Source organism: Corythoichthys intestinalis, chromosome 16, assembly GCF_030265065.1.
Source record: "Corythoichthys intestinalis isolate RoL2023-P3 chromosome 16, ASM3026506v1, whole genome shotgun sequence".
Taxonomy (NCBI): Eukaryota; Metazoa; Chordata; class Actinopteri; order Syngnathiformes; family Syngnathidae; genus Corythoichthys; species Corythoichthys intestinalis.
In genome coordinates, this window is record NC_080410.1 from 3,987,261 (window position 1) to 4,012,364 (window position 25,104).

Here is a 25,104-nt window from a genome sequence, read left to right on the forward strand (position 1 = left end):
TTTTTTGACCCACTTATCGATGCTTGGGGTAGTAATACAAAAATTTCTATAATTGCTTCAAATGTATGACAACTTTGTTTTAAAAATGAATGGCATTATATCAAAAACATTTTTTGAGGAACCTTTTGAGGAACACCTGGAATATGTTTTTTTTTTTTTTTTAATTTTAAATTCATTACAAAGATGTTTCAAGAAAACAACCTCACGGGTCATTTTTGACCCACTTATGCATCTAAGGGTTAAAGGAAAACACTTGTACATCAGTAATGAGGAGAGAATTTATTAAACAGCACAAAAGCCTTTATATTTCCACATGTACACACATCATAAATATCCCAAAAGTTTCCATAGGTTGTTTTATCATTAAACTATTCAAAAATTTTGGCATGAGATTCAATAAACCAAATGAAATAAATTTACAGTTCTACAGCTTTTAGGGCAAACCAATGAGGAGTCATAATTGTTTATGCTAGTGATTGAAGATATAAAATTCTTCATCCTCAAACTCATGATGCTACGTACATGTCTTCTAAAACATCCTCAAACAGTGTGGGGGACTAAAACAGAAAATCTTCAAATTTGAAAATTTACTGCTTGGTTTCCTAGACTCAATTCTGTTTTGACATTCACAGCGAAATCGGATTATTTTCACGCAAAAAATAAGGGGGGGAAAAAAGGGCACTGTACAACAGAACGTGGTGTCTATTTCTGCAAGAGAGAAATGGTATAAACTATTATGATAAATTCAGCAATCTGATTTGTCTGCTTGCACTGTCGTGAAATTTTTAGCATGCAGTCTTTCCGTCATAAGGAGAAACTACAATACATTTTAGAGCCAAATGTCTGACGTGTAACAAACTGTACTAATGATTTTGAGCAAGGTGTGTGGGTGTGTGCCGGTAACTGATGAATGAGGACATTACAACAAAAATTTGCTGCTTAGAATCTTCCATTTATTCCGCAGCTTTCAGTCAGTGAAACATTTCTCAGTCATATAAAACTAGTCATCACGTTTTCATTTGTCCAATCAAGAACACACCCCGTACTACAGTATCCCCACTCCTAATGACCACAAAAAAAAAAAACAGTTGACACTGGAGTTTTTCTTCCAACCAAGTTAAAATATAACTCAAAAGTGGATTTCACTCAATCCAGGATAATATAGATATCTTAAAACAAATAAGAGAACTGAGGAATTAAAACTTAAAAGAATGTTTTCATATGAAAGTCTAATTCTTACTGCATTTTAAGGCTGTTGTCCTTATATTGGTTAGGAAATAAAATAAACCTCAACGTTAAAGTTCCAATTGTCAAATACAGAAATGTCATGTCCTAACTGCAAAGAGGACCTCACAAATAAATAAAAACATTGATTTGAGGGGAGCATTATATTAAGGCAATGCAGTGTTCTACTTTCCCCCTCTTGAAATTTTTGATAGAGTCAAAGCAAAAAAAAACAACAACAACAACAAAAAAAAAACAACTTAAATTAACTCATTTGTACATAAAAAGTATTTGGGGTTATGCGTTCTGAACCTGACAGCAATCTATGCTAGGACGGGAAAACGTGCTCTTCAGTGGTTCTGGACCCCACATTTTAGCCCTCACAAACATCATACATACATAGTCTGATGACAAGGTATGATAAGCTTGCAGGAGTAGAACCTTTTTTAGAGCATTAAGCACACATCTTCCCCTCAGTTTAGTCAGTGCAATGTTCCTTTTTTGTTTTTTTCTTATAATGAAGAAATTGCAATCCCATCAGTTGTGGGCATATAACCAAGCAGGCGCAAAAATAGAATAACTGGATGAAATAAAACTAGAATTAAAAGTATAAAACTTGTTACATCAAGAGGAGGGAACAATGAGCGATTAAAGATGTTGTGGTCCAGACAGTAAGTCACACCTCAATCTAATGAATGTAGGCTCTGTAGACTGCAGAAATATCATTGTCTGACTGGTCCAGTGCCTTGGCCCTTTTGTACACCTGTAGAGGAAACAATGATCAGTTTTTAAAGCACATGGACGTAACAGACGAGAAGTACAAATCTCTGGTGGCTCCTTGAAAATTAACCCAAATTTACTAGCAGGACTGAGCGGGCCCTCGCAGTTTGTTGCAACTCGGATGGCACGCAGCTCAGGGTGGTGGTAGGTCGTCTCCCTCTCCTCATCTCATGAGAAACTAACGTGCTCAAAAATCGCCTGTTTTTTTGTGTTGAATGTCTTTTGTGTTGTGGACATGGCTGACAGATGTTTTTGTATATCCTGAGATGAGAAATATATTCAAACATCTAGGTGAAAAAAAGCCTATTGACGAGGGTCCCACTAAAAAGGAGGCACTACAGAGCTGTGCAGCCACGCCCTTTTTCAAAACCAAAATTAATCTTCTAACTGGGCCAAATAATCGAGGTGTGCCGAATTTCATGACTCCATAAGCTGCCTAAAAGCTGATTTATGCTTCTGCGTAGCGGTGACGGCGGACCTATGCCGTCAGCACTAGAGGTGCACGAAAATAGGAATTATGACATAATCCCAATAAATCCAATAATATTATTAATAGGTAATTAGGCATGTGCCGGTATGAGAATTTGACGGTACGATAACCGTGAGCTAAAATACCGCGGTTTCACAGTATTGCAATTATAGCTCCAAAATTTTGAGACATAGGTTTAAAAAAAAAAAAAATAATAATAATAATCTTTTTTCCATTGAACAGGATTTTTTTCCCAGAACATATTTGCAAATTGGAACATGAATATAATGCAAAATAAACAAGAAATAAATAAATAATTGTTACAAAAAAAGTAAAAACACTTCTAAATAAAATTAAAAAGATATAGACTGTATGACTTTTTTTGAGGAGGGGAAGCTCAAGTGAAGTTTCGCCATTTTCAGCCAGAACAAAGAATTCATAAGTTAATAAGTTAGTTGAAAATGTATAAGTTAGTTTTATAAGTTAGTTAAAATGTAAATATTGTTGAGGAAAGCTTTCATCTAGGGCTGCAGCTATCGAATATTTTAGTAATCGACTGAAAATTCTATCGAGTAATCGGATAAAACAAATATATTTTTAGGTGAAGAGCAATTATAAATATACATGAGAAAACAAGACATTTCATCTAATCTTGAACCATTTTCAGTCAATCAATGTCTTTATTTTCGATGTATATAGTTGAAAACAGCCAACAATTGCATCTCAGATGTAACTAGAATTTTTAAAAAAAGACTAATTCACTGCTTTCACTCAAAAAACTTTTAGATCTTATTAAAAAAAAAAAAAAGTATATTATATATATATATATATATATATATCTTACCTAAAAATGCCGTTACGCTTGATAACACACATCACTTAAAAGTTAGGATTTTTTTCCCACGTGTTCCAATTGAATTTCTCTTTGTGTCAAGCCATTTTTAAGTTCTGGTTAAGTTTTAAGTTAGTCTAAATTGTAAGTCCGGATAGGATTTTGAGTTTTTGCAGTGTTCAAAATAAATTTATGATACAGGCTGTATTGGAGCACATTAGGGACCAGTGCTACTTGGGTGTTTTATCAAGAAATGACTACTGAGCTAAAATTGATAGTTAGCATGGTTAAGTTTTTATTTTACACCCTCATCACTCCACAATGCTATGTTATGTTAAAGCCTGTATGTAAGTTATGTTAGCCACGCATCGACAGTGGTCATAATTTATTTGAAACCTAGCCCTCCGCAGGGCTAACGTTACGCGAGCTAGTAGCGACAGTAACGTTAATCTTATTTATTAGCGCTTAGCGCTCTTTATTAGCGCTTAGCGCTCTACTGCTTTAAGATGGCGGCTGTCTACTAACGCTGCCCAGACGCGGCCGAGTCTGTCATTTCGCATCTAGTTCAACATACATGTGATCTCTATGAGACGCATCAGACGTTACTTGTACCAACGTAGCATCGTGCGGGCTAGTATTTAGCAACGTCGGCATCGTTTGTGGCGGCTGTCGACTGCAGTAAGTTTTTTTTTTTCCTTCTTCCTCTCCGCACGTGACAGCGCGTTGTCCCGCATTAAAAGTAGTCCGAGCAAAACATGATGCTTAGAGCTGTCAAAATAAACGATTACTCGAGGTGAATAAAATTACTCGGATCAGTTTTTAAACTCGAGTTACTCGAGTACTCGTTTCAGCTCTACTTTCATCTTAAAAAAAAAAAAAAAAAAAAAAGGGTAGTGAGACCTCTTTTCGCAATTATCGATCTTTGACGCTATCTTTTTTTTTATCCCCCTTCATTCAAGCTTGTTTCTCACTCAGCGGCTGTGAGATTTAAAACCTCGACGAAGCAGCTCTCCCAGCTAAGCCTAGGCTAACATTCGTCTTTGTAAGTTTTAGTTAGTTTGTGTATTGAATTTGAAAGGAAAATGTGTGTTTTGTTTTTGGCGAACTTTTTAATGGTGCTACTGCTATCCTGTTGAACCTACTCATACGTGGAAAAATACAATTGTACAATGTTTTAAATGTATTCATTTTGTATATTTCACCACGATTTGAGAGTTCAATAAATTGAAGAAAAGTGTTTGTGTTGTGTTTGTTTTTGGGTTTGCTGGCTGTTTAGCAGAATAGCTTCACTGACACACACGGCAACAAACGGGAATCGGTGAGCGCTGCCGGGCCAAGCCACTCCGGCTGCATTTTGGCACATGAAAAATAGCAAATACCGTAACCACGGTAAACCGTGAAACCGGTAACCGGCACATGTTTATAGGTAATATATAATATTTTTAATAGGTAATATATAATATTTTTGGCACGGTGTCAGTGGATTGGGATGTGTGCGTTTGAGCAGTTTCATGGACCAAGACTACAAAAGTCTCCTCTCCTCTTGCACCAAGTGTTTTATCTGCTGACAAAGCACAATACCTGTTGGGTTTATGTTTGTTGAAGTTCAGTGCTCATCGTTCACGGGAACACATCGTCAATGATATTGACTGATTGTGATTGACTCAACTTTTATTTGAAAAAATAAATATGGGCACTTTTTCTAAAGTCAAAACTGTTCTTGTCTTCGTTTTGTTCATTACAATAATGTTCATGTCATCATGAAAATTCTGGTTAGGTCAAAGGCAAGTCTATGCTGAATCCACCACTTGTGTTCAAAAACCCATGTGAATATACATTAAAAAAAAAATATATATATATATATATATTATCGGTTATCGTATCGGTATCAGCCTTGAGGAGCAGGAAGTTCTCGATATCGATTTTTAAAATGGATATCGTGCACCCCTAGTCAACACAGACCCGATTTACGACCTTACGCCGTAGCCTGATAAAATCCTAACTACACCTCACATCAACGCATGGTGACGTGACGTCAATGGACTGATTGACCCGCTCAGAACGTTGTTTCCGGTTCAGCTCAAAATCACCGCCATTTACATTCTTGCACTACACGCAAAAATGGGCCAGGCCGACGAGAGGAAAATACGGGGCTGGAGGTCAGCTAATGCTTTAAAAATGATAATAAAATGGAAGAACGTAAGTGCTTGTTCGGAAGCGAATGGCCACACGAAGTGGTGACCCAGCTGGCCAAAAACTGCCAGCTTTTTATCACTTTATGTCGTATTTTTGGTTGGTGCACTTTACCATTTGTTTTGGAAATATGTTTGCTGTGACTAATTTACATTTACACTTCAAAGTATATGAAGAATAAAACACAGGTTTGGTGTCAAAAGAGTTGTTTTTTGTTTAATTTTAAACAACAGACAGTTTACACAGCAAAAAAAAAATCGGGCTGGAGGACTGTCCACAATGCTTTGCAGACCCAGTGTTCGACGCCAGTTTGAAATAATGCAATAAGGACAGCTGCGGCTTAAAGTCCGGTGCGGCTTATCTATGAACAAATGCCATTTTTGTGTCTAATTTGGTGGGTGGCGCCTAATAGTCCAAAAATTACAGTAATTAGATATGATTTATTTGTCCAATTGTATATTGTTACCAGTACTAATATACTTATTCAGCAATTTCCTATAAATCAGAACAGGAGCGTGAACAGGAATACATACAAGAGGTCGACAGATACAGTACCACAAAAGTGAGTACACCCCTCGCATTTCTGCAGATATCTAAGTATATCTTTTCATGGGACAACACTAAAGAAAATGACATTTTGATGCTCAGCACGTGCGCTCTGCTTCTTTGGACGACCAACCCGAGGCCTGTTCTGATTGGACCCTGCGCTTTTAAAACGCTGGATTATCTTAGCCACTGTGCTGCAGCGCAGTTTCAGGGTGTTGGCAATCTTCTTGTAGCCTTGGCCATCTTCATGTAGCGCCACAATAAGTCTTTTAAGATCCTCAGAGAGTTCTTTGCCATGTGGTGCCGTGTTGGAACTTTCAGTGACCAGTATGAGAGAGTGTGAGAGCTGCACTGCAAATTTGAACACACCTGCTCCCCATGCAAACCTTGACCTAGTAACACTAACGAGTCACATGACAATTTGGAGGGGAAATGACAAGCAGTATTCAATTTGGACATTTAGGGATATAGTTTTTAGGGGTGTACTCACTTTTGTTGCCAGGGGTTTCGATATTAATGGCTATATTTTGAGTTATTTTGAGGGGAAAAGAAATTAACTATTATATAAGCTGCGCACAGACTACTTTTCATTGTGTCAAAGTGTCATTTTGTCAGTGTTGTCCCATGAAAAGATATACTTAAATATCTGCAGAAATTGAGTTTTTGCAATATCAGCCAATTAAAAAAAATAAGCCGATAAAAAAGGATTTTGATCAGGCATCTGTGTGGGCAACTGTGGCCGCCGATGATTGACGGTGGGACCCCAGAAGGACACTGCAGTAGCTTGGAGGCAGGCTGCTACAGGAAGCAACAGGAAGCTTCAGGCTTGCCTGTTTTGTAAATATTGTAAGATTTTTTTTTTTTTTATCTTTCATGAGAATATGCAATGTTGCTTTAGCCTTTTAAAATGTTTTCTGAGTGATCCTTACACTTTAAATGTAACTCATAGCGTTAGTGTAGCATTTGCGTGAGCATTAGGTTTAGTATGGCGAGCACCCTCTTCCAACTCTTGTTTACATCTCGTCGTGATGTCCTGGTGGGTTTTTTTATTTGAAAATGATGTAATGTTCTTGCTGAGCGTGGAGAGTCATAAAAAGAAGTGCGTTGGTTTGATAGCACTAGACCGAATTAATCATTTAAGTCTCAGGTCATCATTGTAAATTTGAAGCTGTTGATGCAAAATTGCCTTTCATAAACTACATGCTTTAAAAAAAAAAAACAAGTATAATAGTATAAAAGTATCAAAGTTTTTTTTACAGGTTTTTTTTTGGGGGGGGGGGCTTGTTTGGAAACACGCTAAGATTTGTTTTCTTATCTTGGAAAGAGAATATGCAATGCTGCTCTAGCCTTTAAAGGTCTGTGCTGAGTGAACATGTTAAATGTAACTCGTCGCGTTAGCATAGCATTCGCATTGGCTTCAGAATGGCGAGTGTCCTCTTAAAACACTGGCCAGTCTAAAGCAGAGCCACTTGGCTTTCCTGGTGAGTTTAAGTCTAGAGGAGAGCCAGTTGGTGAAATGGCATTTATTAAAATTAAAAGCTCTTTATGGTCGCCTGTAATAGGCTAATTGTAGCCAGTAGAGTCGTCACCTTGAGATGTGTTCGACAAACGGCTCTGGCTAGACTCTAAGCATGCTCCCCCCCAAAAAAAACAAACAAACCCAGACTTCCCAGTGTTAAATGCTTAGACAACCTTTTTTTTTTTTTTTTTTTTTTAAACAGACATTTCGTGGCCTCTAGGTGGGTTTAATTGAAAATGATGTCCCGCTTTTCCTGCTGAATGTGTATTATCATAATTATAATTTTTTCTTTTAACATATGCTGTTCAGCTGATTAGGGCTGGGCGATATGGCCTTAAGTACGTATCACCATAAATTGAGCAGATTTACCTCGATAACGATAAATGACGATAAATTCGCCCAAGCAAACTGTTATATAATTTGAAAATTTGAATCAATGCATGGAATACAAATTAACAGTTTCTCGTTAAATTTATTTACCAGCTTTCAATTTAACAATTGCACATGCAGTCTAAACATTAAGTATTAAAAAAAAAATCTTGTAAACAATAAGAATTCTTGTGTGAACATTTATAACAGCTTGTATGACTTGAAAAATATCATCACTTGAATTTCATTAAATTCATTCCGCATTGTTATACACTAGATAGTGGCATACGTTTAGATATTTAGAATAGATACAAATACGACACATCCACCTGCCCCCCAGAAATTATACTTAATTAAAAAATAAAATGTTTCACAAACCTTTCCTTTCTTTTATTCGGCTCAATTATTTACATCTTATGATTTTGGAAATCCTTACAGTATGCAATAAATAATATTCCTGTTCCCAAGCACTGTGCTTACTGTACTGTAATTTTTACAAAAAATAAACAATACATAGTTACTCCCCGTCATCTAGGACGAGCCACTTACAAGACTAGCACTGTCGTGTATTACAAATACTGCTTTGAACACATCTTCACAGACAAAAGCAATTACACAGGCTTAAAGACGTCAACTTTAATTGTGTAAATCACACTTAATGATGACACGATCTCCTGGTTGAAATAGACGACATTCACTTAATTCTATTGAAGATATGTAATTCTGAGGCAATTTGTCAATTTTACTTTTAAAAAGAAACGTGCACTGTTTATCCAGTAGATGGGGCTCTTGCAGTGTGTCAAACAGTGATTCAATTTAGGGCAATTGTCTTAAAAGTGGTTCATTGTTTCAGAAAGCCTCGGTTTTTCCATCCCTATCTGGAACCCGTCAAGAATTTACTTAATGTCGGGTGAAAGTTCGGCGAAGCTAACTTAAGCCCGACTTCATCCCGTTTGCTTGTAGCGTTAGCCGCTAGCGTTAGCAGCTAGCGTTAGCCTACAGGGCTTCTGTTTGATTGGCTTCCTGAAAACCATGTGACTCCAAACGTAAGCTCACTGTCTGCTTTCTTAAAGGGGAATGAACATAGCCGAACAACACAGAGTCAAAGCGTGATGAAAGGACTATATTTTCTTCCTTTATTAAATTATCGAATTTACCGACATGGTCAAAATTACGTCGGTCATCGTGAAGAATTTCGGTAACGGTAAATTTTCGGTTTACCGCCCTGCTCTACAGCTGATTGACAAGAAGAATGGTCATCATTGTAAATTTCAAGCTGTTGATGCGATTTTAAAAAAAATTGTCTTTCATAATCTACTTGCTTTAAAGAAAAAGTCTATTGCACTGGTGTAAAACTAATTCCATAAAGGGCCAAGATGGTCCCAGATTTTGTTCCAACCAATGAAGAGGTCATCTTTTCACCAATCTGATCTCCTACAAGTGTAATCAGTATTGCTGTCAGGTGCTGCTTGTTTTAGCAGAAAATTCATTGGTTAATCTGTTTGTGCAGTCTTGGTTAAAATGAAATCCAGGACCCTCTTGGCCCTTTGTGGAATTGTTTTGACAACCCTGGTCTACTGGCCTCAAATATCGGTGTACAAAATTGGCAGAAAATGTTGTTAGATATTGGTATCGGCATTTGAAAATCCCATATCGGTTGACCTCTAATACATAAAAACAAGTCCACGCATCATGCAGACACCTAAAAAAAAAAAAAAAAGTACCTCATTGGCAGCTGCAGCCATCGGGGTTGGATGGTTAGCCATATCACCCATGGAGATGGCTAGCCTTAAATCCTTCTGAATGTGCTTCAAATAGTAGTCTGGTTTGAAGTTGCCTTGTAGAATATCTAGATAAGATAATAATGATCTGGTTAACTATATTCTATTATATGCAGATTGATGTAAATCATAATGTACATACAGGGTAAACCTCTCTTCAGGAATATGCAAAGACATGTTGTTGTGTATAATGTCTGAAGTACTTGGCTTACTTTGGCATTTCTGGTCCACAAAGGTGCTTGCCATCTGGCCCTGGCATAGGATGTCAAGGAAGGTCTGCTGTGATTGGCCGGTTGCCTGGGCCAGAGTGAGTCCTTCTGCAATGGTGGCCATAAAGCTGCCCTGCACCATGTTGAGGATAAGCATCATTCTGGCTGCGTTTCCGGCTTCACCTTTAAAATAAACACGAAAAAAAAATATTGAAGTAAACCTCTCTAATGTTTTGGGCTTTTAAAGTGAGTAACTTTGGAAATAACGAATGAGTTGAACAAGTTGATCCGTTAAATACTAATTTTCCACATTCTCCATACAAAGGATAAAAATACTGACAAGGATACTAAAGCTACTGCTAGGCTATAAATCAAACAGCTACATTTGACAATCATTTTATTTAAGCTCAACATGGAAAACGCTTTTGTGGGATACTATTGACTGCATGAGCACTTGTATCCCAGACATAAAGGATGAGACTAGAGCTGTCCCGACTAGTCGACATAGTCGACGTCATCGATGATGTAAATCCGTCGACGAGCACAACATCCCGTCGACGGTTAATGAAGGGTTAAAAAAATATATGCACGGAAAGTTCAGAATGTCGGATGCTCTGTATGCAAGCGGGGAAAGCGGCACAAAGCCAAAAAACCGCACCAGAGTGTCCAAAACATTGACTTATTTCAAAGAAACAAAGGAGCGTACACTCTTCCGTCCTGTCTCTTCAATGCCAAGCTTGGCTAAACGTCGGCCGTGAATAAACACCTCAAGCGCCGTAACCCAGTTTGTAATTTTGTTTTTTTGTTTTTTCATTTTTTGTACACCAGAGGGTGCTGTCGCCTTACTAAATAATAATGTTTCATTGACAATGGGCCTGTAAGCGCTATTAGTATTGTTCTTAATGCTAACTGAAAGGTTTATTTCATGTTATGGTTTATTTTATAGTATAGAAAATTTTATAAGGTTAAAAGGTCATAAATATATACAGTATATACAGTGATTGCACTTAAGGGAGAGATTGTCAATGATAAGGTAATAAAGGTAAAGGCAATTCATATAGGCAATTCATTGATATATAAATAAGGTTTAAAAGGAAAAAGGTGAAAAGTTTTCGTTAATTTCTAATTGTGTTGTTTTATTTGTGTGCACCGTAGCTTTTACAGTGTGATTACATCAAGGATGGAATAAAAGTTGTAAACCATCAGTTTAAGAGACCATCTTTTCAATCAAGATGCTACACTAGTTAATTCTATCAGCATTTCAACTCATTGTTTATTTGTGATTTATTATTGTTATTTACGTGTTTATTTGTACTTTAATAAATAATTTAAGTGTTCCAATATGTTTTTTGTGAATTGATAAGCGTCAACAAAAATTTCATTGCTAAATTAGAAAACAAAACAAAAAAAAAAAAAATTTTTTTTTTTAAATTATTAGATTAGTCGACTAATTGTAAAAATAGTCGGCTGACTAATCGGGAGAAAATTAGTCGTTTGGGACAGCCCTAGATGAGACTCCACCCCTGTAGTGGCAATGCCTCTACAGAGCAAAATGGACAGGTACTTGCATAAAATACTGCATGTGATGTTATTGTCACAGTTTCCAAATCTGCTCATTTGCAGAGTGGTTTACCTGACAGAACGGGGGGAAAAATGCAATTCTGAGCAAGGTCACCTTTAAAGTTGGTTTTGTCTATGGCGGAGAAAACAGACGAGGCTGAAAAAGCAGTTTCTGCTCTTGCACACCTCTTTAAAACAAACTGCTGTATTTTAAGCCAAAACAACTGTTGTGTTTGATTGAACAATATGAATATATGCTGCCATAGCAGATTCATGGCACATTAAGCCCCCAAACTATTTTTAATTTGTCCGTTTTACCCTGGAAACCCCCATTTACAGACGCCGCGCAACCGCTTTGGTTTCAACCCAGCCAAGAAACGAAGGGAATTGATAAATAATCGTTCCAAAAAAAAAAAAAAAAAAAATAAATAAATAAATAAAAAACGTTTAAAAGAGTAAATATATGAAAAAGAAAATCTCAAATACTCCTTGATGTCTGCGATTTCTGCACCGCGACCCTTGTTATATTACCATGTTTCACCCATAATGTCCCCCAAAAATCCAGCTGTAGCCATTCACAGCTGTGTCTTGGCACTCGGTGATACATGCTACATTGAGTTTTTGGATCGGAACAAGGTAATTATGCGGTATCTCGTTAAAGTAATGGCGTCTGTAATTCTGCTCTCGCGTGCTCTCACCTCCAGATAGGGTTTTGCTGTTAAAAAAAAAAAAAACATTATATATATATATATATATGTTTTTTTTTTTTTTTTAAATGCCCTCCAGTTCAAAAATTTTCTTTCCCCCCAAAATTGAGATTTTAAGCTTTCCAATGATGTGTCACACATGCGTATCGGACAATTTTGAAATTTGGCCAAATTGCGGGTCTCGGAGCAGAACATCAAGTCACCTGAGTGTTTTCCGCCCTATATAATTAGTTTGTGAATCTTGGTGCACTGCATTCGTCAAGTGAAATGGCAAAAATATTCAACTGTAAAACTGAGGCAAAGGGAGCTAGAAGTTGGCTGGCATTAGAGCTGAAACAATTACTCGAATAATTCAAGTAACTCGATTTTAAAAACTGATCGAGGAATTTTCTCCGCATCGAGGAATCGTTTAATTTTGCCAGCTCTAAGCATGACGCTCTGCCTAGACTACTTTTAATGCAGCACAACGTGCTGATGTCACGTGGATACAGAAGACAGAGGCAGCAGATATATCTGATTTCAACTATGCCTGACAATAGAGGTAACAACGAAGAAGCAGATGAAAGTGAAGAGAAAGGCACCACGCAGAAAAGCAAAAAGCAGAAATTGTCAAAAGTGTGGGAGCATTTCAAGCTGGACACCAAGGCAAACACTGCTCCATTTATTCACTGTAAGACAGTGCTTACATACAGTGCCCTCCATAATTATTGGATTTATAATAATTATGTGTTTTTTAGCTCCTAATATTTTTTTCCTAAATAATATGGGACCTTAATGGAAAAAAAGAGAAAAATCCAACCTTCAATACAAGTGCATTTATTCAGTGGGAAAAAAAATCCTACAAAGAAATAATTATTTGACATCAAATAATGTCTGTCACAATTATTAGCACCCTTGGTGTTAATACTTTGTACAACCCCCTTTTGCCAACAAAACAGCACCTAATCTTCTATGTTTCACAAGATGGGAAAAGAGGGATCTTCAGCCATTCCTCTTTGCAGAATCTCTCTCAATCATCCAGAGACCTGGGTCCTCTCCTCTGTACCCTCCCTTTTTAGCTCACCCAACAGGTTTTCAATGGGGTTGAGGTCTGGGGACTGAGATGGCCATGGGAGAAGCTTGAGTTTTTGTCTGGTGAACCATTTCTGTGTAGATTTGGCCATATGTTTAGGGTCATTGTCTTGCTGAAAGACCCAGTGACGACCCATCTTCAGCTTTCGGGGAGAGGGCAACAGTCAATTTTGATTTAAAATGTCCTGGTATTTCAAAGCATTTATGATGCCATGCACCCTAACAAGGTTCCCAGGGCCTTTGGAAGCGAAACAGCCCCACAGCATCACTGACCCACCCCCGCATTTCACAGTGGGTATGAGGTGCTTTTCAGCATGCACATCTTTCGTGGCACACCAGACCCACTTAGAGTGTTTGTTGCCAAAAAGCTCAATCTTGGTCTCATCTGACGAAAGCACACGGTCCCAGTTGAAGCCCCAATACCGCTTGGCGAACTCCAGACGGTTGAGTTTATGATTGTGAGTGAGGAAAGCTTTTCTCCGTGCATGCCTCCCAAACAGCTTGTTGGCGTGTAGACAGCACCTCATACTCACTGTGAACTACGGGGGAGGGTCTTTCAGCAAGACAATGACCCCAAACATATGGCCAAATCTACACAGAAATGGTTCACCAGACACAAAATCAAGCTCCTCCCATGGCCATCTCAGTCCCCAGACCTCAACCCCATTGAAAACCTGTGGGGTGGTGCTGAAGAGGAGAGTACAGAGGAGAGGACCCAGGTCTCTGGATGATTTAGAGAGATTCTGCAAAGAGGAATGGCTGAAGATCCCTCTTTCTGTCTTTTCCCATCTTGTGAAACATTATAGGAGAAGATTAGGTGCTGTTTTGTTGGCAAAAGGGGGTTGTACAAAGTATTAATACCAGGGGTGCTAATAATTGTGGCACACATTATTTGATGTCAAATAATTATTTCTTTATGTGGGATTTTTTCCCCATTGAATAAATGCACTTGTATTGAAGGTTGGATTTTTCTCTTTTTTCCATTAAGGTCCCATATTTAGGAAAAAAAAAAAAAAAAACATTAGAAGCTAAAAAACACATAAAATTTTAGAACTCCAATCATTATGGAGGGAACTGTAAAACAACAGGTCTTCCATGCTGCAGCTCCACCGAAGGCACCCAGTTTACTCCGACAGCAGAGGAGTGATACTAGGGACAAGGTAAAATTAAGTATACCTAGTCCTAATAAATACATTTAACGCTACTGTACCTTGCTAACATAACGTTAACCCTGCCGAGGGCTAAGTTTCTATTAATTATGAGTACTGTCAATGTGTTGCTAATGTGTCTTTCATACAGGCTCAATTTATTAATTAAATAATAATTTAATCTGTAAAAACCCAGCGCTGTAGAGTCATGGGGTAAAATAAAAACATAATAATGTTAACTATCAATTTTACCTCAGTGGTCATTAGTGGATAAATCAAGTAGCACTGGTGCCTAATGTGCTCCAAAAAAGCAGATATCATATATTTATTTTGAACACTGCAAAAACTCAAAATCCTATCAGGACTGACAACTAAAAACTTAACTAGAACTTAAAAATAGCTTGATACAAATAGAAATTCAATTGAGACGCGTGGGAAAAACACCTAACCTTTAAGTGATGTGTGTTATCAAGCGTAATGACATTTTTAGTTAATAAGAATTTTCTTTTCATAAGGCATTCAGTTTTTTGAGTGAAAGCTGGGAATTTGTTGGTTTTTTGATGGCCGTTTTCAACAATGTACATCTAAAATAAAGACTGTGTAAAAATTGTCAAATATAAGGTGAAATGCCTTGTTTTCTCATGTACACTACCGTTCAAAAGTTTGGGGTCACTTAGAAATTTACTCCTGTTTGAAATAAAAACGGCTTTTTTTAATGGAAATAACACTAAACTAATCAGAAAAACACTCTATGCATTATTAATGTGGTAAATGACTATTCTAGCTGGAAACGTCCGGTTTTAATGCAATATCTACAAGGCCCATTTACAGCAAACATCACTCCAGTGTTCTAATGGTACATTGTGCTTGCTAGTTGTCTTAGAAGGATATTAAATGACTAGAAAACCTTGTGCAATTATGTTGGCACAGCTAAAAACAGTTTAGGTGGTTAGAGAAGCTATAAAACGGATCTTACTTTGAGCTAGTTGAGTATCTGGAGCATCACCTTTGTGGGTCTGATTAAATTCTCAAAACGGCCAGAAAAAGACAACTTTCACCTGAAACTCGGCAATCTGTTCTTAAAAATGAAGGCTCTACATAAGGGAAATTGCCAAGAAATTGAAAATTTTCTGTAATACTGTGTACCACTCCCTTCAGAGAGCAGCACAAACAATATCTAACCACAGGAGAAGCGGGAGGCCCCACTGCACAATCGGGCAAGAAGACAAGTACAGTGATACCTCGGCTCACGAACGCTTAAGCTCACGAACTTTTCGCCTCAAGAACATTAAATTCGCGAGCATATAGTCTCTGCTGGCGAACTAGTTTTCGGCGGACGAACCAAGCCACGCGGTCGGACAGCGCCACGAGAAGCTGACGCACGCTCACGGCGTCCCAGTTCGTCCCCTCCCTTTCGTTGAGTGCGGACGTGGTTTGTGTTTGATAGACATTTTGGACCATATTGAGTGTACTTTTGCTATTATGGGACCGAAAAAGAGTTACATACAGTCCTTATGGAAGGTGACTCGTGTTACCAATTCGCCCTCGACTGGTAATTGGCGGTGCTTTCAGCTTCCCACCGTCGTGAGAAGTGGACCGGCGAGTCACGTTGGCTCGTTGTCGTCGGTTGTCTTCGGTGCGCCCGATGGCGGCTTGCATACAAACACCCAGAGGTGTCGGATGGCTTTTTGTGGGCACTTTTATTAACAACCAAAAGCATGCGGGGGGCACAGCAGTGGAGTCTACGCTAACTGCGCACTTTGCCGGTAACACTCTCCTTCCAAACAGTAACTCCCTCCCTCCTCCTCCCACTCCTCCCACTCCCATACCATCGCAAAGGTAAATAAAACAACTTTATTATACAGTACAGTTTATTTCTTTAATTATAATACAATAGCACACTTATTATACATAAAATAAGGTATATTTTTGTGTAGTTTTAAGGCTTATTTAGTAGAAAATTATGTTTTATGGGGACCTGGGAACGGATTATTCTCATTTTAATGGTTTCTTATGGGAAATAAATGTTCGGAAGACGAACTTTTCGCCTCACGCACACTTTCTGGGAACCAATTATGTTCGTGAGCTGAGGTATCACTGTACATAAGAGTCTTTAGTTTGAGAAATAGATGCCTCGCAGTGTCGCCAGTGTCAATGTCGACAGTGAAGAGACGACTCCGGGATGCTGGTTTTCAAGGCAGTGTGGCAAAGGAAAAAGCTTTATCTGAGACTGGATAATAAAAGGAAACAATTAATATGGGCAAAAGAACACAGACAGGAGGAAGATTGGAAAAAAGTGTTATGGACAGACAAATCAAAGTTTGAGGTGTTTGGACTCCGGCTCAAAGAAAAGAACATTTGTGACATACAAAACAACTGAAAAGATGCTGGAAGCGTGCCTGATGTCATCTGTCAACCATGCTGAAGGTAATGTGATGGTATTGGGTTGCTTTGGTGCTGGTAAAGTGGGATATTTGTGCACGATCAACGGGATTTTGTATAAAGAAGGTTCTCACTCCATTTTGCAAAACCATGCCATACCCTGTGGACAACGCTTGATTGGAGTCAATTTTATCTAACAACATCACAGTGACCCAAAGCACACCTCCAAATTATGCAAGAACTAATCGGAAAGAAGCAGGCAGCTGGTATTCTATCTGTAATGGAGTGGCCAGCACAGTCAACAGACCTCAAACCCATTCAGCTGTTGCGGGAGCAGCTTGACCGTATGGTACGCAAGAAGTGCCCATCAAGCCAATCCAACTTGTGAGAGGTGCTCTGGATGTCTGGAGTGAAATTTCTCCCGATTCCTTCAACAAATTAACAGCTAGGATGCCATAGGCCTGCAAAGCTGTAATTGTTGCTAAGGGAGCATTCTTTGATGAAAGCACAGTTTGAAGGAGAAAATGATTATTTCAAATAAAAATCCTTATTTCTAACCTTGTCAATGTCTTGACTATATTTTCTATTCATTTTGCAACTCATTTGAAAAATAAAAGGGTGACTTTTGATGGAAAACAAAATTGTGTGGGTGACCCCCAACTTTTGAACAATAGTGTATATTTATAATTGCCCTTTACCGAAAAAAAAAAAACGTTTTATCCGATTACTCGGTGGAATTTTTCAGTAGAATACTTGATTACTAAAATAAACAAAAGCTGCAGCTCTAGCTGGCATCCTTCCACCCTACATACCCAAGAAGAAGGAAGTCTTTCCCATGGCTTGAAAGCAGCTGCTGCAGTCCTCATAAACCGTTCGGTCACCTGCTGCTAAGATGACCAACATTCCATCATTAGAAAGCTGTTGGCTTCCTGCCACGGGAGATTCCAGGAAACGTCCACCCCGCGAAGTGATAACCTGAAAAAACAATGCATACAAAAAATGTAATGCGACAATTTTTAAATTGTAAATTGACATTGTTGTTATTGAGGTTGTAAACTAAAGGCTGCCTATTCCCGGTATTGTCACCAAAAGTTAACACACCTGTGAGAGTTCTGTAATGGTCTGTGGGTCAACTGTACTCATCTCTACATAGCACTTTCCTGGCCTAATTCCTTGCAGCACTCCGCTAGGACCCATTACCAACTGAATCCAAATACACAAAGACAATAATACCACAAAAAATTAATAAATCAAGACATACATCCATTATCAATCCAGGACAGCATTTAAAGATTAACTCACATCTCTGGCAGCCTTTGGGTCAGAGACACAAGAAAATGTGATGTCACACATTGAAACCACTTCAGCAGGAGTTCGGCCCAGTCTAGCACCTTCTTGAATGAACAGGTCACACTGGAATACAACAGTTTGAAAGAAAAAAAAAGGTTCAGCATCGCCAACTAAATGTTCAATGTGAAATACCACTTCAAATTCTTTGTTTGCATTTTAAAAACTACCAAATATTTCATGACCAATTTAACAATTATTTTGATTAAAGGATTCTACAATGTTTCTGTATTACCAATGATAGAAATGGGATTTGATTCAGGGCAGCCAAGAAAAGTACACATACTGCATAGGGTTGAATGATATTGGAAAAAAACTCTCATTGCGACTTTTTGGGGTTTGCGATATGTATTACGATATTAAAACTAGACAAATTTTCACCAGATGACTTAAATAGCTCTGTTTGGGCAGACTCTGGTTGACATACTATGACCAAATTGTATTCATTAGAGATGTCCCGATCCGATCACATGAAAATGGGCCAATCGCGTCATTTTTACAAAGGATCGGAATGGGTGAAAAAAATAGGGTTTTCAATTAAAAATTATTTATGTTTTTATGCTTCATGCACGCGCAGCCTGTCACCCTCCCTCCTTTTACGCAGTGCGACTTAACTTATTCTTAGGGGGCGTTTACATGGTGACTCTCCGAGAATACGAAATACGAAAAATGTCAAATTTGCATTTATATGGGCCTGTTTCCATTCGAACAATGTCGCAATTCTGCATGAAAACGATGTAGTTTTCATGCCAAGCCCTAGGGGGCAGTGCAGATTTACAAGGCGACAGCCAATGATGCACTTTGACCCCACCAAGCTCCTCAACCCGGAAAAAAATATTCCCGCCCACTCGAAGCAATGGCATTTTTCTTTTGTTCAAAAAGGCACACAAATGGAAACATTCAATGTATTTAAATTAAAAACAATTAAAACAGTAAATTAAAGCCAACATTCCGCCATATTTGCCGTTTTTATTGTTTAGTAGCACCGCTGCGCACGCCCAATGTGACGTGGTGTGGTGTTAAACTTGTATAGCGCTTTTCCATCTTTCAAGGTACTGTAGGAGTGCTGACGTTATCGGCGCGGTCTCGCGCCGCGGGAGCCTTTGATATGCATTCGGAGCAAGCCCCCCTCAATCCCCCGCAATCGGATTCTTCCACTTTGGAGGCAGGATTCAGAATTTTTCCGTTTTCGCCTTCGCCGACACCATATGCACACCAGGCCATTCCGCTACTCATTCATTGCGTCTTTGTGTCGCAGAGTCGCCATGTAAACTGCCCCTTAGTCACCAGTGCTGCTGGCATTTGGTACTTAAAACGATATTGACGGGTATGTAGCTTTGATCTGGACAGAGACGCCGCTGTAGCTTTAAGATCAAAGGCACATATATGTTCATCATCGTTAAGCTTTGTACAGTCTGAAGTGTTCTGTGGAAACATTTGTTGTGTAAGTATGAGGCTATTCTTGGCAGCGTGAGCGTCAAAGCAAAAACAACAACAAAAATTTTCGACATCACATCAAGTCTAGGTATCGGCAGATTCTCAAAATGAGGTGACTGACATGGACTCTGGTGCCTGGTACACCAGACTCACCGCTGTTCCAGCTATTGAGTCTGGCCACCATTCACGCGGATACAATTTCCAGGGCGGAGCAAGCCACAGCAAACAGACAGCGGAGTGGACCAATCAGCGACGGGCAGACGTGACGTTAGTAAAATGACGAGGGCAGGACGAGGGACTTGCGCGCTGAAGTAAACATACGAAGAGAGCGGAGTTTATTCAACATGGCTGGCGCGAGACAGACTGCTGTCAATGACTCGTGTCGATGTGTTTTTGGTCATTTAAAACTGATTTTACCGTACATACTGTACGTGGAACATATTCTCGGCTCTCCCGTTCACCATCTGTGTTGTACCATTTACCATTTGTGGAGACGACTTTCGACGCGCAAGAGTGACGTTGCTCGTTAAGAACACGTCACGCAAATAAACGAATCTGATTTGTCGATTGATTTTGTACCTGCTCGAGAGGCCGTTAATGGGCTGGTTCCCAGACTATACTCTCAGTGTTTGAAAAATACAGGGAGAATAGTCTGGCAGAGCCAGGCAACAAAAATATGCGATTGGGGCATCCCTAGTATTCATATAATGACCCTGGATAAGGGGGTTTATCTGTAAATGATTACGATTTGGGTACATAATAAAAGGTTCCAGGAAGCCATGTCTCTGCACAATTGCTGCTTTTATGAATCAAAACAACCTGCAATTAGACTATTGCGCATGCGCACATTGCGATGGCAATGTTCAAATTATATATTGTGAAGGCCTAATAGTGTGAATTAAAATACCGTATTTCGCAACCATGTGGCGCACCAAAAGTCAAAAATTTTCTCTGAAATGGCCGGTGCGCCTAATAATGTGGTGCGCCAATTGTGTGGACAGAGTACAGAAATGTGTCTGTCTGACTGAGCAATTTTTGAAAAGGCGGACGTACAAGAGAGCCACATGAGAACCTTTAAGAGGGAAGGTTGCGTGTGATATGAGGTGTACCCCCAGTGGCTGTAAGCTTTGAGTGTGTCTGCTAAACAACATTGGTTTGGCGAAGCACCCTCGAAAATGGCATCTACTGTGTAGAGACAAGCTTACGAAGCCCAGTTCAAACTAACACCCACGCAAAACAAAAAGAAGCTGCCACCTATGGCGATTTTTAAGAAGGAGCTGCTTAAAGAAAAGTTTGCCACCGGAGTCATCTTGAAGGCCAATCAAAATGGCCGGATGGATGAGGAGAAAATGAGAATGGCAGAAGGAAGTGTACGTCAAGCGACCGATGATTTTTTCCACGCGACACCATCCCTGTTGATCAGTGACTCCATGCACGTCCATCTCACACCCGCCATGAAAAACCAAGTGCATCTGATGAACTCGGAGCTTGCCTACATTCCGAGAGGCTTGATGAAGAAACTTCGACCGCTGGACGTCGGTGTAAACCGGATGTTCAAAGTCACCTTGCGAGTGGCGTAGGAGCAATGAATGACAAATGGCGAACACAGCTTTACGAAGACTGGGAGGCAGCGCCGGGCGACTTCTGTCACAATTTGCGAATGGATTGTGAATGCTTGGGATAAGGCGGGCGTTAGCAAACTGCGGCTCTTTAGCGCAGCCCTAGTGGCTCCCTGAAGCTTTTTCAAAAATGTTTAAAAACTTAAAAAGATGGGTGAGTGAAATATATTTTTTTGTTTTAATACGTTTTTTGTAGGAGGACAAACATTCTTCTAATTTATTAATACTGTAATGAAGTCGAACTCGAGGTGGCATCTAAAAACAGAGTAGTCATGTGGTGCGTCATTCTTTATAGGACGCACTGCAGGAAAAATTTTAATTTAATCATGAAGTCTCATCATGTAATTGTAGTCAACTTAGTCATTTTGATAGTAGGCTAGTATAGCTAATATTGATACATACAGCATGTGTTGCCTTCATTACAAGGCTTACATAATGGGTTGCAGACCTCTGGGCTAAGATGTCTGCCTCTAGTGTTGTTCGTGCTTTCTGAGGAGGAGGAGGAGACAAATAGCAAGGAGACTGACAATGACAAGATGGTACCTGCCATGTTCGATGGAGACCTAGCCCAGCTGTTCAATTCGGTTACAAAAGATGGACTTTGATTGATGTGAATACTTTGTTAAATTATTTAATAAAGTACAATTGAAATCCCGCTGCCTTTCAAAAAAAAAAAAAAAAACTAGCGCGCATACTAGCGTGCATGCTCGCGTATGTTTTTCATGCGCTCAATAAAATGGTGCGCCTTGTGTTTAATACCAAAATATCACCTGAAAATGAGCCTGCGCCTTTTAACACAGAGCGTCCTATGGCCGCGAAAATAGCGTACATATTACATTTTGTTTTCCGGAAAACCTTTTAATTCTTATAAGCATATGAAGAAATAACAACAACAAATATTTATATCCACACACAAAAGCCTCGGGAACATTCATGGGACAAGAAATAGTCGGAAAACATCTCGGATGCAGGTTTATGAATGATAATGACATTGCCTAGTAATATAGTACCTTCTCTGCTGTGCGGTTCCACACTGTGACGACATGACCCATTTTAAGCAGGTTGGAAACAATACCGCTGCCCATCAGCCCCAGACCGAGAAACCCTATTCTAAAAGTAAAAGAAGAAAAAAAATGGTCAAACATTAATAATACAACAATTTCCAACCCTGCTTATGCTCCCCACAGCTGCTTGTGGATCAAAGTGTCTTCACGCAGTCCAAGGCAGCCTAGCAATTGGTTGACCATCAGGTATCACAATGGGAACCAACCCATTCATTAGTAGGTAACCTTGTATTATAAACAAGCAAGGCCTAATTTGGCTGCAACCCAAATTTGTAGATCATGTGGTTAAGGAATTACAATACATAATCTAACACTGCTTTGAGATGTGTTAATACCTTTTATCTGTGGGTGTGATGCTGCCATTAATAGCCGTGCTGTCTGCAGCTTGAATGGAGGTTGATGCAGTGTCCTGTAAAATCAAAAGCAATACCACAGTCTTTAAATTTACTTTCAAACTAAGAATTATCATTTTCAAATTCTGTTAACTATACCTCTTCAATAATTTTCAAGCGCTTGCTTATAGGTTCCATGGACGAGGCAGGCTAAAAGAGTAAAGGACAAAAATACAGTATATATAAAAAAATGACATATTTGGAACAAAGACTCCCATTTTTAAATGCATTACGTTCATAGACCATCAAAATATGCTAATAAGTCAGATTCAAGTTGCCAAACAGCACAGAAGTTGATTTTGCCAGCCAAACTGTAAAACGTCAAACGGATTTACTTTAATTTCCAGAACTATCACTTGTTGACCATCAACACGTGATTACATTGACTTTGAATTGGAACCCATCATGCAGCAAGAGTAAAACTTGGCCGGTGTAAACACAGCTTTAAAGCTCAAGACAACGCCTGGTATAAATGACCTTATTACTAAAGACTGTTGCTCAACAAATCCAAATCTACAAACCAATCACTTTTTAGGCTTCTGATAACAGAATATAATGTTTAAACAAACAGAAAATGGCAGCTCTAGGTCTGTCGCGATAAAAAATTTTGTAGCAGATATATATTGTCTCATAAATTGTTGCCTATATGCGATATTACCAATTTTTTTAAATTAACCAATTCAACCATTAATGTAGTGACAATACATCCTGATAAATCACCCATTCAAATATAATCAATTGTTATTCTTAAGTGAAACAAATTACCATAATTTTCGGACTATAAAGCGCACCTGACTATAAGCCGCCACCCACCAAACCTGACACGAAAATGGCACTTGTTCATCGATAAGCTGCACCAGAGCATAAGCCGCAGCCGTTCTCACTGTATTATGGGATATTTACACCAAAAGATATTCACCAGTAACACTTTGACAGCAGCATTATAAGACTGTCATAAGACCAAATGAAGCTTTGAACCAATTGCCTGCAAAGTTTCATTGCTTCAAGAAGCTTCATTTGGCAATAATTGCTCCCTTGCTCTGCTGCCACCTGCTGTCAACACTGTTGTCGTCCAACATGCCTCCTAGCATGCATTGCAGTGCTACAGATGTAAATATAATCCAAATTCATGTTCTGTGCCAATTATTTCTTCAGTTACTGTTCCAGTTGTTTCATTAACTGCTAGTTATGGTATTTGGTAAAACTATTTCACAGTGGTGCCATTAGACTGTCATAAGGCCATCATACTTATGACATGACACTGCCATGAGCATTAATGAATGCTAATGACATGTCATTTTGTGCCATCAGCCAAATGATCTCACTTTTGAATGGATGAACGAGATCTGAGCTGGACATACAGTAAATGGAGTAAGACTAGGTTCATACTGCAGGTCTTAATGCACGAATCTGATTTTTTCGTGTTTTTCCAACTCGAGTGAGGCATTAACTTGACAGTCTGAACAGGACAAGTCGCATAGAAGTGGACCATTTCAAATCCGATCTGGGCCACATTTTTCCAGAACGTCGCGGCGGTCTGAACTGTCATATTGAAATTCATGCAGCAATTACGTCATCAAAGAGCGAGAGCGACAGGACGCTTCGGTAGCAATGCAGCTGTGCGTTAGCGCCTAGCTTGCTTTGAACACTGCTTTTGGGGAAATGTCGGGCTTGACAACAGTCATAAACAATAAAATGGGTTGAGGATAAGCCTGAGAATGATCAGTTTTCTCTCTGCTGTATATGAGCAATATGTCAAGATTGCTTACACAGCCGAGAGTCTGAGCGAACTGTCTGTATGTGTGTGTGCCATGCACAAACAGTGCGTGCATGCTATCAATCCATATAAACTTTAAATATAAGCCTAAACGGGGATTATTAGGGCCCGAGCACTCTCAGCGTGCGAGGCCCTATTGTTCTTCGAAGGATTATTATTATTATTATTTTTTTTTCATGGCAAATGAAAATGGCCAATTTGAAGGCCTGAACATGCTCAAAAACTCACCAAAATTTGCACATACATCCGGCTTCGCGAAAATTTCGATAATTTGGCAACGTTTACAAAAAAAATAAAAAAATGGCTCAGTGGCGCCCCCTTGCAATTTTCAAAATGCCCTTTGCTTTGATGTATTTCAACGTAGGGCGATGAAATTTGGGGAGTGGATACGTTGTCCAGAACCGCTTCAAAAAGTCTAAAGCACCCATATTCCAAACCCAACAGGAAATGGGATATTCTGGATTGAATGTTGAAAAACATAGCATTTTGGGCGAAAACCAGCATGCACGTTTCAGACCGTTGCGCTGAGCCAGTACGTTGGATCTTCCTCAAAATTGGTGTAAGTGTTCATGAGACATATGAGATACTAAGTTGTGAAAATGGTGAGTTTTCGTCCACGGGCCTGACCTGGGCGGGGTACCAAAGTCGGGTGTTTTTTTGGCAACGCGCCAATTTCAG

The 25,104-nt window shown here is 39.1% G+C and overlaps 1 protein-coding gene across 3 annotated transcripts in view; it reads right to left on the reverse strand.

The window, feature by feature from the left end:
• Positions 1-260: 260 nt before the first annotated feature.
• glyr1 (glyoxylate reductase 1 homolog (Arabidopsis)) overlaps positions 261-25,104 on the reverse strand; it is an 85,189-nt gene continuing 60,345 nt past the window's right edge. For all 3 annotated transcript variants that reach the window (XM_057861215.1, XM_057861214.1, XM_057861213.1), the window contains 9 exons: positions 22,749-22,799; positions 22,593-22,666; positions 22,204-22,303; positions 18,093-18,203; positions 17,892-17,993; positions 17,603-17,765; positions 9,926-10,105; positions 9,657-9,781; positions 261-1,987 (listed from right to left, as the gene is read on the reverse strand). In XM_057861215.1, coding sequence (XP_057717198.1) covers positions 1,913-1,987; positions 9,657-9,781; positions 9,926-10,105; positions 17,603-17,765; positions 17,892-17,993; positions 18,093-18,203; positions 22,204-22,303; positions 22,593-22,666; positions 22,749-22,799 — 981 coding nt within the window. In that variant the 3' untranslated portion in view covers positions 261-1,912. The remainder of the gene's footprint in view (positions 1,988-9,656; positions 9,782-9,925; positions 10,106-17,602; positions 17,766-17,891; positions 17,994-18,092; positions 18,204-22,203; positions 22,304-22,592; positions 22,667-22,748; positions 22,800-25,104) is intronic.